The sequence below is a fragment of the Leucopleurus acutus genome, assembly GCF_964270905.1.
Source record: "Leucopleurus acutus genome assembly, chromosome: 14".
NCBI lineage: Eukaryota > Metazoa > Chordata > Mammalia > Artiodactyla > Delphinidae > Leucopleurus > Leucopleurus acutus.
In genome coordinates, this window is record NC_139156.1 from 82,814,564 (window position 1) to 82,832,863 (window position 18,300).

Sequence of the window (18,300 nt, forward strand, 5' to 3'; positions counted from 1 at the left end):
CCACCCACCTTAGAATTTCCAGTTAGGATACGCATTTATAGTCTACTGTGAAAGTCTACTATACTTTCTAAGTCTAAAGTTGCTTTGCTAGATATTGTATAATCTTGACTTTAAAAAACACCGAATTTTTACAGAAGTCAAGTCTGCTCCCCTTCTCCCACCCCATCTCTCCAACATGAAGGGCAACAACATTTAAAGGTTGACCCCAAATGACTGTTATCAGGATAGGAAACTTGCTTTAAAAGGGAAAAACAAACCAACAGAACAGAAAACTATTTTTCTAATATAAATGACAGATTGGGGAGTATCAGAATTCTGAGCGATTGACGCGAAGGCTTATTTAATCCCAAATTTAAAATTAACTTGTTTTCTTGCCAACTAACATTCCCATCATCCCTTAAAACTGACCAGCTCTTGATTTTACAACCTGAGTATTTCTCGAACCCATCCTCTCTCTTTCCCTGCCACTGCCCCCCTTTCTTCCTCCTGTCTCTGTTGCCCCCGGAGAACTGGTCAAAACACTTCTCGAATGTTCTTGGCTGGCATACAAGCCTTCCCAACCCTCACTGCACCAGCCCCACCTGAATCAGCAGATGTGTTATGAACAGGGGCCATACAAACTGGATGTAAAGTGCAGAACGAGACGGACGGATGGGTCTTTCTGCCCTCAGGCTCTGCGTACACCTGTCCTGTCTGCAGCCCTTCTCCTGCCATCTTACCCCTCACATCTTACATACACTCTGTCCACTTGGAACAGCTTAGTTCTCCCAGTCGAACGTGCCGGTCTGTTTCCAAGCCTTCGTGTTCCTTCTCTGCAAGGCCCTTTCTATCCCCCACCCCGACCCCAGGCGACCCTGACTGGCCCTAGGAGACTCAGCCGGATGTAGAGCTTGTCCCTCCGTCCCCTGAAGCCCTGGGCTATTCTGCTGATCGTCTTTAAGTTCCCGCAACGCCGGCAGAAGCCCATCAGAGCACTTACTAGGCTGAAACCACCTCTGCTTGTCTCACTCCCCGACTAGGCTGTAAAGCTCCTTGAGGACTCGGGCTCTTACTTACGTCACAGCCCCAGAACCTTGTACGGTTTTGCACCCCTCCGCCCCCAAAAAGTGTTAAACTGCACAAAATTTGTTAAATTGAAGTAGAGAAAATGATCCTCTATGAAAGTGTAACGGTATTCAACATAATACACATTTTAAGTCATTTATCTATAAATATTTATTAAATACTATTAACTTCATGCTTAAGAAATATCAAAACTCGTAAACACTCAACCAGACAGGCTAAAATGAAAAGGACTGACAACAGCGTTAAGACTGCTGAGTGACAAGCTCTCATACACTGCGGGCAGGACTGTAAACTGGCAGCATTTACTAAAGCTAAACATAAATGCACCTGGTGACCCTGCATTCCAGACTGGGGATATGCTCAGCAGAAATGAGTAAGAACGTTCTTAGCAGCGTTATTCAGAATGGCCAGCCCCAAACTGGAGATAATTGCAATGTCCATTAATATCAGAATGATAGATAAACTCGGGCATATTCATACAAATACTACAGAGCAATGAAAAGACTGAACTTCTGCTACCCATAGCAACAAAGGTACTACTTCATAGTGTTTAAAAACAAGCTAAACTAACCGTGGTGACAGACGAAAACATTGGTTACTCTGGGGTGGTGGGTGTTGGCTGGCAAGAGTTGCCCATAAGGACACTTCATGGCAACTGAAATGCTCTCTAACTGCACCTGCGTAGTGGTCACTCAGCGGGGAACCCAGCTGCACCTTACGGATGTAAAGTCGTGTTGCAACAAAGTTAAGAAAAAGAAAAGCTGTGAACTAAGGCCCTGAAAATATGCCAACACACTGGCGGCAGAGCCATGAGACAAAGTAAACTAACCAAACTATCTCTGTCCCTTTGCTGGGACGTGGAAAAGAATGTTTTTTAAAAGAAATATAATTTTTTACATACACAAATGGTATTCCTAAATGGTTTCAACTTTGGCTTAAGGTTCATAATACTGTTTCCAGATGATGGTCCACTTGTACATAAACTAGGCAACTTGGATATGTTATATACGCCAGTTACTTAGTACTGAGTTTTAACCAGTCCTTTTGCTAAAGCGCTGAGAGAACAGCTCAACCCCGGCCCACAGAATTACAGTGGCTATTTGTTACCAGCAATATTCCAAAAGGAATTTCTTTTACTCTGCTTATCTACTTTAACCTCAAACCTGCTGCCACCTTTTAGTGAAACAGAGAAATAAAAATCTTCATAATATTGGAAATGTATTTCCTGTTAAAATTTTGAAGAAAAAAAAAAGAAAAACCAAAAGCCTTGAGTACCGGGAAACAACTAGGTTGTATTTTTGGTCAATATGTCCGATACTATGAATATTACCAGTTCTGGGAATGAGTTTTAATATTATTAAAGGAATTTAACCAAACACCTGACAGGATTCCTCACTGACTATTTTAAGGAAAATATGCAAATTAAAAAGATTAACAGATTTAAATACTTTTAAAAGAAAGAATATAAGTACCTAAAAATTATACGTGTATGCACCCAGAAGCAACTCTGGGCTACAGTACACCTACGAGTGAGTATAGCACCCTCAGACATAAAATAGTTTAAGTTACAATCTCATATGTATATATAAAATAGAACATTTAATATGGGTGAACTAGGTTATAATCTGCAAATCTTAGCACTAACCGGGAATTCCTGAGCAGCTGACACTGTGCTATGAGGTAATACGGGTGGGACATGTGAGACCCATTCATTTTTCAGAGATTGTTTTCAGCTTTTGACTTAGAGGCTATCACCTGCAAGGCACCAGTCCAGGTGCTCATTAATCTGAGACTCCAAAACTTCACTCTGACAAACAGGACAGTGAACCATTTTGCTCTGACTAGATGAACTGCTGGCATTCTGCGTTGCAGCTATAGGACGTGAACCACACTTTGGATCGTTACCACCACTCTGTGTTTGCTCTTTCGCGATAAAAAAGTTGTCGAAAACAGTCCTGTCTTCGAGCCTGGGGCGTTTACTTGGGAATTGATCTTCAGGCCCACCTGCAACCTGGGGTGCAGTCACAGATGTCGATCGCACTGCTTTTAGAGGATTTCTTAGGGATATCTTAGAAGATGTCACCCTCCTTTGAGAACTAGAAGAGACCGAGTTTTTAGTGATGTCACCAACCGTGAGGCTTTTCATCGGAGACTCACTCACACTTCTGAAAGCCTTGTGCTTGGAGACCGATACTCTAGAGAAGTAGTTGCTTAAAACACTTTGGTGACTGGAACTGAGAGCAGCGGAGACTAAGGAAGTTTTCCCACTTGAGCCGTTCTGTTCAAATGTCACCTCAGGTTTCGAATTGGGTCTTAAGGCATTTGCTGAATGGTCCTGATTTAAAAGATCCTGGGTTTTAACAGCATGTGAAGTGAGACATTTCCCAGATGAAGGCGAACTGCTGGTTCCCCCTAGAACATACCCTTTCCCACTGAAAGGGATTAACAACTGTGTCTCCCCTCTGTTCGGTTTACCTGCAAAAGAAGCAAATAAGATTCTTCCTTGGCTCAAAATCAATACCATAACAAATATTAAGCTAATGGATAGCTTTTCCAAATGAAGAAATACTACTTCTGTTCTGCATTAGAACTATGTTGTAATTATCTACTGACGGGAGACGGACAATCCTTAGCAGTCCGAAAGCTGTGGTACTGAGAAAACATAAAGGACAAAAACACCCTCTCATATTTAGATAAGCAGTTCTATCACACAAACATCAACAGCGAAGTAACTTTTACCTTGAAAATTGCTGTTAGTATTCTTAAGTGTCATTCCAGAAGCGAAAAATCTGCTACCACGTTCTTATCTTCCCAACTCACAAAACTGAGGGCATAAAATCTCTCCACATAAATTCTTCTATAGCTTCTCAACTTACTAATGAACACTTCAGACATGAGAAATATAGCTTATGTCTGTGAGTCCTTATCACATCAAATCCACAACTTCCCAAGGGAAGAAGCATTAACTTTAGTAACCTTGTTACCCCTTCAAAAGGCAGTTACTCTAGGGGCTTCCCTGGCGGTCCAGTGGTTAAGACTTCGCCTTCCAATGCAAGAGGTGCAGGTTCGATCCCTGGTCAAGGAGCTAATATCCCACATGCCTCCAGGTCAAAAAACCAAAACAAAACAGAAACAATATTGTAACAAATTCAATAAAGACTTAAAAAAAAAAAGTGAGATTACAGAGCTAAAAAAAGTTAAAAAAAAAAAAGGCAGTAACTCTGAACTGCACAGGAAAGGGATAAATCCTGAAGATGAAGTACTAGCGTAATACATGTCATATCCTTTTCCCATTCTCCCAATGAAAATACATACATCAACAGAAGTCACCTGGATAGACTCCAACTGATAGGAAGGAGTGTAGCTAGGACTTCCATTCCGGGCTTTGTTATCTGAATTACTGTTTTCATTCGGACAGTCTTTGCCTTCTGTTTCTATCCTAATGACCCAGTGAGTCAGGACAGGGAAAGGGACTTCACCCTCAAATTTCAGCGGTGGAAACTACTTCTACTTTTACTCACATGTGTATACAGCAGAGGATAGTTTTCTACCACCATTTCATGGACAACGGGATTTTTTTTTTTCCCTTGAGTTCACACTTGAAAACGTCTACACTAGAAACAATCCTTAAGCTTACCTAATGCCAGTTCCCCGATGGACAGTACTGTCTGCGTCACAGCCACAGCCGTGGAAAAGCTGGGAGAATATAAGCAGAGTTACCTTTATTTTCTGCTTCTGATACTGGCTGCTTTCCTGGTTTTGTCTTTCCTTTGCCTTTTTTTGAGTAGCTCTCTGGTTCCTTGATTTTTATGTAGGTGCCTCCACAGGTTTTCTGGTGCTCAGCCCACCAGTAGTCATGGGCAGAGGGTGCCCTGTTGGTGGCGCGTTTCACGTAGCCGTAATATGGCTTCTTGTGCTGACACGGCCCATTGCAGCGCCACCAGTGTCGCCGGTACTCATCCACCTCGTCGTGGAAAGTATGGTACACCTGGGTCGAGATGAAGTTGTCAGCGTTAAGCAGGCAGGTTAACAAGTGTAAGAGAATATACAAGCAATATATAAGCAGCCCCCCGCCCCCTTTTTCAACTTTCCAGTTTCCCAGAGCTTTCTGAAGTTGTGTTTTGGGAAAGACAGTAACGATATTTAGCTTCTCTTCAAAAGTTCATTTTAATGGGAAACAGCAGCACTTAATTTAGTGCTTCATAAACTGTGTAAAGATAGAAAAAGGTGAGACTAGAAGAAAATTAAAAAAAAAACCAAAAAGCTTCTATAAATGCTAAAAGTTTTAGAACCCCTATTTCTAAATGATGAAAAACTAGGATAAAGACAAGATTTTATATAATGCTGTAGTAAATAAGAATTGTTCCCACTGCCAAGCTGAAATCTTCCCCTGTAAGTAAACAAAGGGTCCTGAGGACTGTTTCCTGTAAACGCTGGACCCAAACCTCGGGCAGCGTCTGTCAAACCCGCCCCGCACATGCGCCCGGCTCCGCCCATTTCTTCATAATAAGGCTTCGGGCTATCATTTTATCTGATTATGGGTCAAAAGCTCTCCAGGACTTGAAAGGCCTCAGCCTGTGCCCCTAGTGCCTATTACCCGCCTGGCACAGGGAACGTGCTCAGTGTTTGCTGAGTGAAAAGCTTCGAGTCAAGTAAAATTCTCCGTAAATGCGCTTTTCAGCCCTTCAACAGGATCCGTCTGTTCCACCCTCTAGATGAAATCTTACTTAGAACCTAAGCAGGAGACAGACAGGACGGCTATAGCCCCCCCACCTCGGGAGTACTGAGGACAGCAGGGCACCGTCTGAAACGGATACTCCTGAAGGACTGAGCACCTTTTCCTCCTGTCCTCTCAGTGAAACGTTACTGTTTATATAAGGAGCACAGCATATGAGTTTTGTTTTGTTTGTTTAAACCAAGGCATTTAACTCTTTAGTAAAGTCCCCTTGTGGGAAAGAATGCTAAGCTTTCTATCACTCTACAGATAAATAGTTTCATAATCACCATCTCTCCATCATAAGCAAACAAACTCTATTATTTGGCAAGCACGCCAACAACGCAAATCATGGTAGGTGCAGAAGAGACTGGAGGACAGAGGGTCTGGGAGCGAGGAGGCCTGTAAGACCCTGCCCGCTCTCTCGTGTTGAGAACACTCCGCTTAACAATTCAGCGGCAAAGACCACAGCGAACTGGATCTGTTTTGCTTCCAGCTTCCGTAATTCCTATAGCCTGGGGATGTAACTTTTTAACAATGTAGTCACTAAAATAAAATTGTTCTCAATGTGGATGCCCTGTGGAGTGTGCTGTAACGTGATGTAACCCGTGAAAGCAAGGGGTGTCCACCTGATAAAACCTCCTAGATGAAAACACACAGACATCCAAGATAAAAGGGCATATCCTCTTCCAACTGAACAACAGGAAGTATACTAGGATTTTGCTTAAAGTGTGAATTCTGATGAAGAAACTAAGTCTTTTACACTAGCAACTCCGTAATTCTTGTGCTAATCTGGATTTTATGTGACTGTGTTAATGCAAGCCACTTCCCTGATGTTGAAGGAACTCTGTCCGTGTCTCTAGAAAATTAAACTGACGGCTAGAGAATACTACACGGAGGGTCAGCACTTCTCGCTTTCCATCACACTGGCCTTTGTTGCCTTTTAAAGGAAGGAAATATCTAAACACACCAAGGCATTTAATCTTTGTAGGAATTAATATTTCTGTTTGGTTCCATTCAATTCCATATTTGCTAAGCGCCTGTAGAGACACTGCACTACACATCTCATGCAGAGCTATGTAAGGATAGGCAAGAGCCGCCCCGTGAGAGGTATGAAAGCGGAATAAAGTAGCGTAAAAGGTTAAACATCTGCCGAGCAGGTTCCAAGGAGGGAGAAGCTGCATCTCACTGCAAAGATGGAGATCATTTTGACAGAAAATGGGAGAAGTGGCATCTTTTAGGAAGAGGGTATATGAGGACAGGCACAGAGGTGCAAAGTCCAGTTAGAAGCATTAAGACATAAGCAGGGGGGCTGCAGAAGGTAAGAGAAAGGGAAGAGCAAGGTTATCTGAAAAAATGAATCAGTAATAACAAAAACAACTAATATTTAATGAGTACTCAAACTGTGCTAAAATGTTTTGCACGTACTTCCTCTAAGCCTCACAGGACCCAACAGGTAGGTGCTGTCACTACCCTCCTTTCACGCGAGTAAACTGAAGCGCAGAAGAAATCAGCGGGTCCCACAGTGAATCAGTGGCACCAGCGTCTGGACGCAAGCAACCTGACTCTTCCTGCTTTTTTGACCCCAGGCTCTGCCATCTCCTACAATATCATGCAGAAACACGAATCAAGACTTCTGAAGAAGGGAATGACATATGAAATGGTGGCAGAATATGGGACAGTCTGGAGGACACGACAAGGCAACAAAATTAGGAGCGGACTGTAGTGGTCCAGAAGAGAGGTGCGCAGGCCTGCAGCAACCCTGTGCAACGGGCTGCCCTCGCTGTGGCTGGAGGCACCAGGGTACCGCTGGTGCGGCCGCCCTTCGCCTACGTGGTCCTCGACAGGCCAGGCAGCTTCTCTGGGCCTCTCACTTGCTGTGGAAAATCCTCAAACATAGTATTCGTTTCTACCCAGTTCTCTGTTTTCAGGAAGTGCTGAATAAACAACTGCTGAATGTCGTAAATGTGTGTGGCTTCATATACCGTTATATTGGCTCCCGTCAGGCGATTGATGCGATGCATATGCTTACAAAACTCTGGGCCGTGCCCTTCCCGATCTTTATCGTTATTCGTGACAAATAAATAGGCATGTATCATTTCATGCAAGAGGGTCTGAAACAGAGAACAGTCAAATTAATTTGTTATGGTGCTTTTGAAAATAAAAATGCATTTTCTTACTCTACCTGGGGTCTTAACCTTCTTTGGATCACAGGCTCCGTTCAGATACTGAACAAAGTCATGAACGATCTTTCTAGAAAACTTACATAAGCACACATTCACAAAACTTTGTCTCTATAATATCCAAAGCTCTGTAGGTCCCAGGCTAAGAACTCTTGTTCCAAGAAAGCCTTTTTAATTATTAATAAAAATCCAGTAGAAAAGACTGACAAATCCAACTACATGAAAATTTTAAAATTCTGTATGGGGAAAAAATTTTATAAGTAAAGCGAAAAAAGAAACTCAGAAAAATGTATGTGCAACCGTCTCACAGCCTATTAATTCCTAAAATATAAAGAACTCCTAAAAGTCCACAGGGAAATGACCAACAATATAATTTTAAAATAGGCAAATGTCACGGACAGGTCAGAGAAAATGAAACATATATGATCCATAAACATGTGAAAAACGTTCAACGTCATTTATAAAAACAGAAATGCAAATTAATACATTAGTATACCACTTCTTGCTTATCAAGACTAGTAAAACTCCTAAAGTTTGACACCATTAGTAAAGCTAAGGGAAAATAAGCACTCCCATATATCACTGGTAGGAGTGAAAATGGTACAAATTCTCCTCTCCCTGGGGAGGAGAATTTGATAACATCTAACAAAATTACAAATCCATTTATCGCTGAACTCAGCAACACCCAGACTAAAATGAAAGGCCGCACATATGAGGTATTTTCTCGGTGGCACTGCTTACAAAAGCAAAAGAGTGAGAACAGTGTTTAGCAACAGGGGCCTTGTTGAAAGAAGAGCCACATAATGGAATTCCATGCGGCCATAAAAAAGAAAGAAAAATTTCTCTATGAAATGATCTGGAGGAGGCTACAGACTGTATCATTTTAATGAAAAAAGGCAAAGTACAGAAGAGTATACACAGAATTTTGTATAAGAAGTATGCTATGTGGTGGGGAGGGCATAAGAGTGGATATAAATATTGGCAAAACAGAACAACGATAGAAAAAAGAAATAACAGTATCCTTTAGGAGGTAGAGAGTTCAGAATAGAGGGATGGGGGAGATCAAGATTTCTTTGTGTACAGCTTTCTATAGTTTTGGGATTCTGAATCATGTAAAAATTTAAAACCAACAGTAAAACCTGCTCATTCCACACCAAGGATGCAGCAGTTTAGGTGCAAAGTTAACAAAAGCACTTAAGCCTGCTATTTCATACTTTATTCTAAAAAAAAGTGAATACAAAAAGTGAAAATCATAAAGGTCTTCAAAAGCATACCTTTTCCATAATCCTCCATAGTTTTGTGAAAAAAAGAATTTCCATCAGAAGAACTAGACTGGCATTAATGAATTTTAGTCTTACAAAATTATGCTGAACAGCAAAATGGGAGAATCAAACATTTTAACTTGGTCATTATGAAACCATCCCTTTTAAAATTATCAACTCTATCTTTTCAAGAAAATGCCACTCTACTGAGACTTAGAGTCAAAGGCCATTCTACATTTCAGATGTCTCTCAACATTCTAAAATAATGATAACCATTCTCAGAAAGGAGAAACTACTTAGTTCCTGATTTTTGGTCCAATTTAAACACATCTCGAAAATGGGACATGGCATTGTACTGAACACTTCTATTTTTATATATCTACCATTTTCCACATTTAGGCTCTACACAGCATGGTCCCCAAATACCTCTGTTTCCCACCACTGTTCTATATCTGGCCCAAAACAAGTACTTCTGCTCCTAAACATGCCGTAAGTTTAGTGGCCTCGCTTCTGTTCACAGCACTCCCGTTCCTTCTGTCAAGGTAGTCTCCTCTACTATGTGTACATGTGAGAATCCAACCTGTCCTGTCAGGCTCACCCCATGTTTTAGTTTGCAGTGGTAACAGTTCTAAGGGGACAGGACAAGAGCTTTAGGGCCAGGGAATCCAGAGCCTAAAGCGAGGATCTGGTATTCGTGATCCACGTGACCCCGGACGAGTTACACTTGCCCCTCACCCTTAAGATGGAGATACCCTAATACTGCAGGGCTGCGGTAAAGGCGAACGCTACAATAACCAGGGTAGTCTGGCACGCAGTAGGCGTGGTGATGTTACTAGTAATAAAATCCACATCTCTGAAGCTTTTCTTGACCTCCTCAAGCAGTTTAAGTCTTTTCCTTTTCTGAATCCTACTGATTATAATTTAGGCAGCTACTTTCAATACGGGCCAGAGTCCCCCTATTCCTCCTCTGTCCACCTTCCTGATCTGATGTTAGAACTTTCTGCCAACAGCAAATGCTCACTTGAAGCATTAGCACCTATTTCCCATTTTCTTCTTGCCCATTACCTTAAAAAGACAAAAACTGTTCACGTGTTAATTTAATCATTTATGCAACAAATATTCATGAAGCAGTTTTCAGTTAGGGCTGTTCCAATTAGGGCTCCTGGTAAGGTTGATCTGGTTAATCATATTGTTCAGCTTTTGTTTTTTCATTTTTACTATTTTTGTTCTGCTTATTCATTTAATTACCAACGGAGTTGTGTTAACATCTGCAACTATGTGGATTGATTATTTCTCTTTTTGTTTCTGCTTATTGATGCTTCATGTCGTTTAAAGCTATGTTATTACTTTTAGGGTCATTATGTGTTTTTATTTAATAGATTATTCTATCATTATAAAATGTCTCCCTTTTTTCTAGTAAAACTCCCTCTCTTAAATTCTTTAAACTAATACTAATAAAGCCATAACAGCTTTCTGTTGTCTAGTATTTAGATGATATGCTTTTTCTCATCCTTTTATATTTAACATGTGTGTCTTTATCTTAAGCATGTCTCTGTTAATCTAGGACGTCGTTTCATGTTTTTAACTGGAGTGTTTAGTCCATTTACATTTAACATAATAACTGCTGTTTTTATGTCCACCTTTCTCTTTATTTGATCTGGGCTTTGTTCCTTTATTCCTTTCTTTCTTATTAATTGGGTTATTTCTGTTATACCATTTTACATTTAGTGGCTATTTACCTTTTTAAAACTGTGGTAAAAAAAAAGTAACATAAAATTTACCACCTTAACCATTTTAAGTGTACGGTTCAGTAGTGCTAAGTACATTCACATTGTTGTGAAACCCATTACCTTTTATTACCCTTAAAAACATATTTCCAAGCATGTTTTAACTTATTCCCCATCCACCTATACCACAGGTGGTATTTCTCTACCACCTATGCCCTCTAGTGCATATGCTGCAGATGATATAACTGGGGCAAGACCACTCACACTGGCTGTATCTTGGGGATCTTCAGGCAACTATTCGACTCCACTAAACATACTCTGACAGCTCCCACGGCTCCGTTTTGCTAGCAGGAGTGACCACTAGCTCTAGATACGCAGTGTGCCCTCACGCTGCTTTGTTCTACCAGTCAGCTACACGTCCTGGGAGGACACCATGGTGGCTGAACACAGGAGAATCTGTGTGTCTCAATACAAAGATCTGGATCCTAAGTTTTTCTCTGCTTCTAAACCAACCACTTTGCCTCTCTGAACCTTGATTATCTCATTTATAAAAATGAGAACACACCGTGAACATAAACAGGATTACCGTAAAGATCACATTGGGTGACTTACCTGAAAGCCTCTATTTTCGAAACACGATAAGAATATAAGGTAATCACTATTATGTGCCCCACGATAAAAGTTCGCAGTGAGGGAAAACGGGTTTTTTCTTGTTCACGTGCACAAATTAATTTACAGCAGTCTAAACCAGTAACAAGCGTTTCTAAATTACTGAGCTAAGCATCGGGTTCACGCAAAGAATACCTCCACCAGATCCTTTCTTGGTCTCAACTTTAAGAGGGGTTCACTGAGGCGGATGGAACACATTCCGCCCCTGCCTTCGTAGCTGCATATCCCAGCGCACCTGGAAAACAACCACCACAAAACGGTCGCTTAGCAAAGATACGCGAAAGGGAAGCGGACGGGAAAGGGCAACCGCCGGTCCCTTCTCCAACGGTCCAGACTGAGAGGGCTCTCGGGCGGGGGGGAGGGGCTCGCTCTCGAGAGCGCACGCGCAGCCGCTCGGAGGGGCGGCCCCTGCCTTTCGCGCCAGTTAGGGAGGCACGTGAGCAGCAGGGACTCCCCGAACCCCAGCCGGGCCGTAAGAGCTCGAAGAAGGCCGTCCAGTTCTGCCGCTCCCTGCCTCCTCCCTACGCGCCACCGTCGGTCAGTCGTCGGTGGCGGTAACGGCCAGGTCTCCAGCAGCCTGTGTCCAGAAGTGTCGAGGAAACCCACATACGCAGCAGCATGGCACTAGAAACACACTTCCGTGTCGTACCTTCATCTCTTACTTCAGGGCGCTTCGCCTCCACCCAAGAGCAAGCGCGGTGGCCTCGAACCGCACTGTCAACTTCTCAACTCCGTTCGTACGCAGCAGCAGGTTACCTGGAGCCGGCATTTCCCGGACTCGGCGTGCCGGAAAGGGCTGCTTTGAGACGCACCCCGCCGCCCCCCCCCGAAGATCCCCTGGACCCAGAAGTAGGGAAACGCCGCCCCTTCCCCACCCTGACCCGCGAGCTCGCGGCCCAGCGGCGGTACCCGCCGAGCCCCGCAGAGACTGCACGCGGCCCGGGGAAGAAAGCAAGCCGCGGCCCCGGCCTCCTTTCTCGGGGTCAGCTTCCGGCTGCTTCTCCCGCCTGGGTCCTAAAGCGCTCCCGTAAGCCCCATGAGAAAACGGTCAGCTCATCGTTCTAACGCCAAGGAACGTCCCCTTACCAGCCAAACCGCCGCGGGGTGGGCCACAGGGCTCCCCTGACGCTGTCTGGGCGGGACAGAGAAGGGCAGGGAAGGGACACCCGACCGAGGCGCCCCCCGCCCGCGGCGCGGGACTCACAGCGTCATTCGCATGCTCCACTTCACCTCGACCGCCTCCAGATGGCCCCAGAAGAAACGGTCGTTGAACAGCATAAACAGGGCCTGAATATCGGGGGTGGGGTCCACCAGCTCCCAGGACGCGTCCACCAGAGACAGAGGCTCCTGGGCCGGATCGCGCTCCAAGGCCTGCAAGTTCCACTCCTCCTGAAGCTGCAGCGCCAAAACCATGTCCTCATCCATGGCTGCCGGGGGACTCCACGTACCGGAGCCTCGGACGGCCGGGTCGAGCTCCTCCTGGGAGATACCGGCCCACGGGTCAGCCCGCCGATCTCGCGAGACTCAGACAAACTGCCTCGACAACGAGAACGGAACTTGTCCCAGACGCCGAAGTAAAGCTTCTGGGGCTCAAAAAAAAAGAACTCACCATGACAGCACCTCCCAGTGGGCTCAAAACTTGGGTTCCCAGGGCTTGAGCCGGAGGCAGGTTTCAGAAACCTGGTTACCGCCTTCTCGGTTCGCGAGTAACGTCAAACACCAACGTCACGCTCGGTTCTGGCGCAGCACCTACGTCTCTCTGCCCCGCCTTCCACTCGCTTCCGCAATAGCTTCTCCGGCGCATGCGCCCTAGGCCGCTGGCGCTGCTGCGCAGGCGCAACGCCTGCGCCCGGCCTCTTGCGTAGGCGCCGTGCCTGAAGTTCATACGCGGGCGCAGGCGTACTCGTCTCTCTTCCAGCCTGCTTCCGCAGCCCTGGAGTTGGACCCGGCTTGGGTGGGCCTCGACAGCGGCGGCACGGGCGACGGCGATAGTGACAGGGACTGCGTGAGTCCGGACGGAAATGGCGATGGCGATGTCAGACAGCGGGGCGAGCCGCCTGCGGCGGCAGCTGGAGTCGGGCGGCTTCGAGGCGCGGCTGTACGTGAAGCAGCTCTCGCAGCAGTCGGACGGAGACCGAGACCTGCAGGAGCACCGGCAGCGCATCCAGGCGCTGGCGGAGGAGACGGCGCAGAACCTGAAGCGCAACGTCTACCAGAACTACCGGCAGTTCATAGAGACGGCCCGCGAGATCTCCTACCTGGAGAGCGAGATGTATCAGCTCAGTCACCTGCTGACCGAGCAGAAGAGCAGCCTGGAGAGCATCCCGCTTACCCTGCTGCCCGCTGCCGGCGCCGCGGGGGCCGCCGCCGCCTCCGGAGGGGAGGAGGGGGGAGGCGGCGCGGGGGTCCGCGACCACCTCCGGGGCCAGGCTGGCTTTTTCCCCAGCCCCGGGGGCGCCTCCCGCGACAGTTCTGGGCCAGGCGAGGAAGGAAAGCAGCGCACTCTCACCACCCTGCTTGAGAAGGTGGAAGGCTGCAGGCACCTGCTGGAGACGCCGGGACAGTACCTGGTGTACAACGGGGACCTGGTGGAATACGAGGCGGACCACATGGCCCAGCTGCAGCGGGTGCACGGCTTTCTCATGAACGACTGTTTGCTGGTGGCCACCTGGCTGCCACAGCGGCGGGGGATGTATCGGTACAACGCCCTCTATCCCCTGGATGGTTTGGCCGTGGTCAATGTCAAGGACAACCCGCCCATGAAGGACATGTTCAAGCTGCTCATGTTTCCTGAGAGCCGTATTTTTCAAGCGGAAAACGCAAAAATCAAACGAGAGTGGCTGGAAGTGCTGGAGGAAACCAAGAGGGCCCTCAGTGAAAAAAGACGCAGGGGGCAGGAGGAGGCAGCTGCCCCTCGAGGGCCACCCCAGGTGACTTCCAAGGCTGGCAACCCATTTGAGGACGAAGACGACGGCGAACCAGCTGTTCCCGAGGCAGAAGAAGAGAAGGTGGACCTCTCAGTGGAATGGATCCAGGAATTGCCTGAAGACCTGGATGTCTGTATTGCCCAGAGGGACTTTGAAGGGGCCGTCGACCTGCTGGATAAATTGAACCGTTACCTGGAAGATAAGCCCAGCCCACCTCCTGTGAAAGAACTAAGGGCCAGAGTGGATGAGCGTGTCCGCCAGCTCACTGAGGTGCTAGTGTTTGAACTCTCCCCGGATCGGTCCCTGAGAGGTGGTCCCAAGGCTACCCGCCGGGCGGTTTCTCAGCTAATCCGGCTTGGCCAGTGCACGAAGGCTTGTGAGCTGTTTTTGAGAAACAGGGCAGCAGCTGTGCATACTGCAATACGCCAGCTTCGCATCGAAGGTGCCACTTTACTCTACATTCATAAGCTCTGCCACGTCTTCTTTACCAGCCTTCTGGAGACCGCCAGGGAATTTGAGACGGACTTTGCGGGCACCGACAGCGGCTGCTACTCTGCCTTTGTGGTCTGGGCGAGGTCAGCCATGGGCATGTTTGTGGATGCTTTTAGCAAGCAGGTGTTTGATAGTAAGGAGAGCCTCTCCACGGCGGCTGAGTGTGTAAAAGTGGCAAAGGAGCATTGTCAGCAGCTGGGCGACATCGGACTAGACCTCACCTTCATCATCCACGCCCTCCTGGTGAAAGACATCCAAGGGGCCCTACACAGTTACAAAGAAATCATCATCGAAGCCACGAAGCATCGCAACTCCGAGGAGATGTGGAGGAGGATGAACTTGATGACTCCAGAGGCCCTGGGGAAACTCAAAGAGGAGATGAAGAGCTGTGGAGTGGGTAACTTCGAGCAGTACACGGGGGATGACTGCTGGGTGAACCTCAGTTACACGGTGGTTGCTTTCACCAAACAGACCATGGGCTTCTTGGAAGAGGCACTGAAGCTGTATTTCCCGGAGCTGCACATGGTGCTTTTGGAGAGCCTGGTGGAAATCATTTTGGTTGCTGTTCAGCACGTGGATTACAGTCTTCGATGTGAGCAGGATCCAGAGAAGAAGGCTTTTATCAGGCAGAATGCATCCTTTCTGTATGAAACTGTCCTCCCCGTGGTGGAGAAAAGGTTTGAGGAGGGTGTGGGGAAACCCGCCAAGCAACTCCAGGACCTGAGAAATGCATCGAGACTGATGCGTGTGAATCCCGAAAGTACAACGTCAGTGGTCTGATGCCTGGACCTGTTTCTGTGTATCCGTGTATATTGCTTATGGATTATTTATATTAAGTTGCAGTAGCGTATTCTTTATAGTCTCAAACATGTCTTAAAAATAAAAGATGCCCTCTCGGATAGAAGTGCAAAATCACAGGAGAAAGAAAAAAAAATGTTAAGTTAAGGCCATATGACAAAAACATTGGAATTATTAAAATATATAATATGCTTTCCTTTTAAATTATGCAGCTCTCTAATGCATATATCGTCACACTATAGCATTTCAGCTTATCCTTTGACTCACGACACACGTTCTCACAGTGCAGATTATGCAGCGCCAATAAACAGTTTCTGTAAATACAGAGTTTAAGTATGTTGTGAATGTCTCCCCGTTCACAAAAATGTTAGGTTTCTTAAAGGGTACTGTGCCGTATAAAACACCCTGTGCCCTATACTTACACACCTTAAAATGTGTTTGAACAATTTGGGGGAAAGAAAGGAGTTGAGGAAATTGGTTTTAGGGTAAACTTTGGTCAAAAGAATTCCTTCATGAAGGTAGCTAGTGTGTGGACTTGAGTACTCCAATCCTTATAGAGCACAGGAGGAAGCTGTCATAAACACAGTTCCAACGTAATTTAAATGATTCAGCATTTTTAGCTGCCAATTAGCAGGTGATAACACTTGATTTGGGAGCATTTACTTGAAAATCTTAAGAACTATCATCAAATTTTTTTTTAACATATTTCTGAGTTGTCTGACGTTCCCTTTTATCATATTAAAAAAAATAAAAAACAAGACACATTGAAGAACCTGACAGCGCTTTTGGGGTGGGTTACACATAGTGGCTCAGACTTCATGCAAGTGGAAGAAAAGTTTTCAGATTTCAGGGTCTGGGTGGGTGGGAAATTAGGGAAAATCCTATGCAGACCCCACGGTGTTCTTAAGTATGACTGCTTTGAGCAGAGATTTGTTTTTGCTTTTTCGTGGCTAAGTGGATAGCTTTTCGTGGCTAAGGGTAAGTGTTTTTTCGTCTCACAGAAAAGTGAGACAGTGTGCCCAAAGGAAGGAGGGGAAAAACCTTTGGTGACTCCTAAAATGCTCCAGGCTGCATTTTTCTTGTTTTATTTTTAAATTTTGTTTTTCAAACTGAATATAATGCTTACTTCAGATTGTTTAGTAAACAAAAATAAAGAAATTTGAACTTCCCTAGGTTTCTAAACTTGCATCCATTGTATCTTGATTATCTGGCCTTCCTCATACTTGGAGAGAAACTGCTAAGACCCATTTTTCCCCTAACTCTGGTTGTGATTCTTGTCCCTAAGTGTCATTTCTGATGCCGATGACTTCAAAAGGTCGTTTCTTTTATCTGAAGGAAAATAGTGGTATTAAGACTGTGGGAATTATGTAAAACCTAAAATAGCTTCTAATAGCAGGCTAGGGTTGTAAAGCTCCTTGACTTAATTACTCATATGCCAGACGAGCCTCTCATTTTATATTTAGCTGTGCATATCTAAAAGGTTGAAAATTATCAAAGTTAAAGATTTTCTTTGACCTTTTTTTCACATAACTTTAGCATTTGCTAGATAATAACCATAACTGGATATCTCAGTTGAACAAAAACAGCTATAATCTGCCTTTTTGTTTTTTAAGATCACTGGAAACTTGAATTTGATAAAAATTTTATGATTATTTTGTGCCACTTAAAGTTTCCAAAATTATATTGTATGAAACATGTATTCTGTCAATATTTGATGCTGGGTCCATGAAATGATACTTCTGAAATGAAAACTTCTCTTACGGCATGAAGTGTTAAAAACCTCAGTGCGTATGCTCTCAGATGCTATTTAAATGGTAGCCTTTTCACAGAACTGTCTGCTTTTTAAAACTGGAAGTACAGAACTTTCTTCTGTTAAAAGTTGTGTGTTCCTTAATCAAAGTTGTAGCGGGAGGAATTAAGCTGTTGGTGAATCAGTTCGTGTGGGAAGTTGATTAAAGACCATCGATGTTGCAACGTGCCTTTGTGCCAGGACAGAGCATTTCGCTGCATTTCCTCCAAGTGGGGTCAGAGCTCTTCTCTCTAGTTCTCTTTAGTTAGACACCAAAACAAGGTCTGAAAATGGAATGCGGTTAGAGATTGCCCAAAAATATCGTACATACGGTATTATACCACTTAAGTGTTGATTGCCTTGTCTCGGTTGCTTTGAAGATAACACTGTCACTTGAGCTTGAAATCAGACTTGATTGAATTAATTAGTGTTGAAGAAAGATGCCCTGTGGAATTAAGTCTGTTTTTGATAAAAGCCTCATTTAAGTGCTGAAAACTCACTTATTTTTGTTTAAAACACTACCTATCATTGTCATCAGCACTTGTACTTTGCAACTTGCTTTCCTGGGATTGGGAATTCGGGACTTGACGTGTACTATAAAATCAGTATGTGTACATTTTGCTTATTGGTATGCTGTGATCTGAGGGAATCTGAGATGTTTTACCAAAATAAAG

The 18,300-nt window shown here is 44.9% G+C and overlaps 2 protein-coding genes across 2 annotated transcripts; one reads left to right on the top strand and one right to left on the bottom strand.

The window, feature by feature from the left end:
* Positions 1-1,206: 1,206 nt before the first annotated feature.
* On the bottom strand, positions 1,207-13,365 carry SPRTN (SprT-like N-terminal domain). The gene is made up of 6 exons (XM_082854556.1): positions 13,230-13,365; positions 12,825-13,099; positions 11,756-11,855; positions 7,765-7,893; positions 4,786-5,053; positions 1,207-3,540 (listed from the first exon to the last, which is right to left on the bottom strand). Exons 1-6 carry the CDS (start codon positions 13,230-13,232, stop codon positions 2,807-2,809), a joined length of 1,509 nt encoding a protein of 502 aa, XP_082710682.1. The 5' UTR covers positions 13,233-13,365; the 3' UTR covers positions 1,207-2,806.
* Positions 13,366-13,585: 220 nt separating this feature from the next.
* EXOC8 (exocyst complex component 8) lies at positions 13,586-18,300 on the top strand. The gene has a single exon (XM_082854605.1). The coding sequence runs from the start codon at positions 13,642-13,644 to the stop codon at positions 15,817-15,819; it is 2,178 nt and encodes a 725-aa protein (XP_082710731.1). The 5' UTR covers positions 13,586-13,641; the 3' UTR covers positions 15,820-18,300.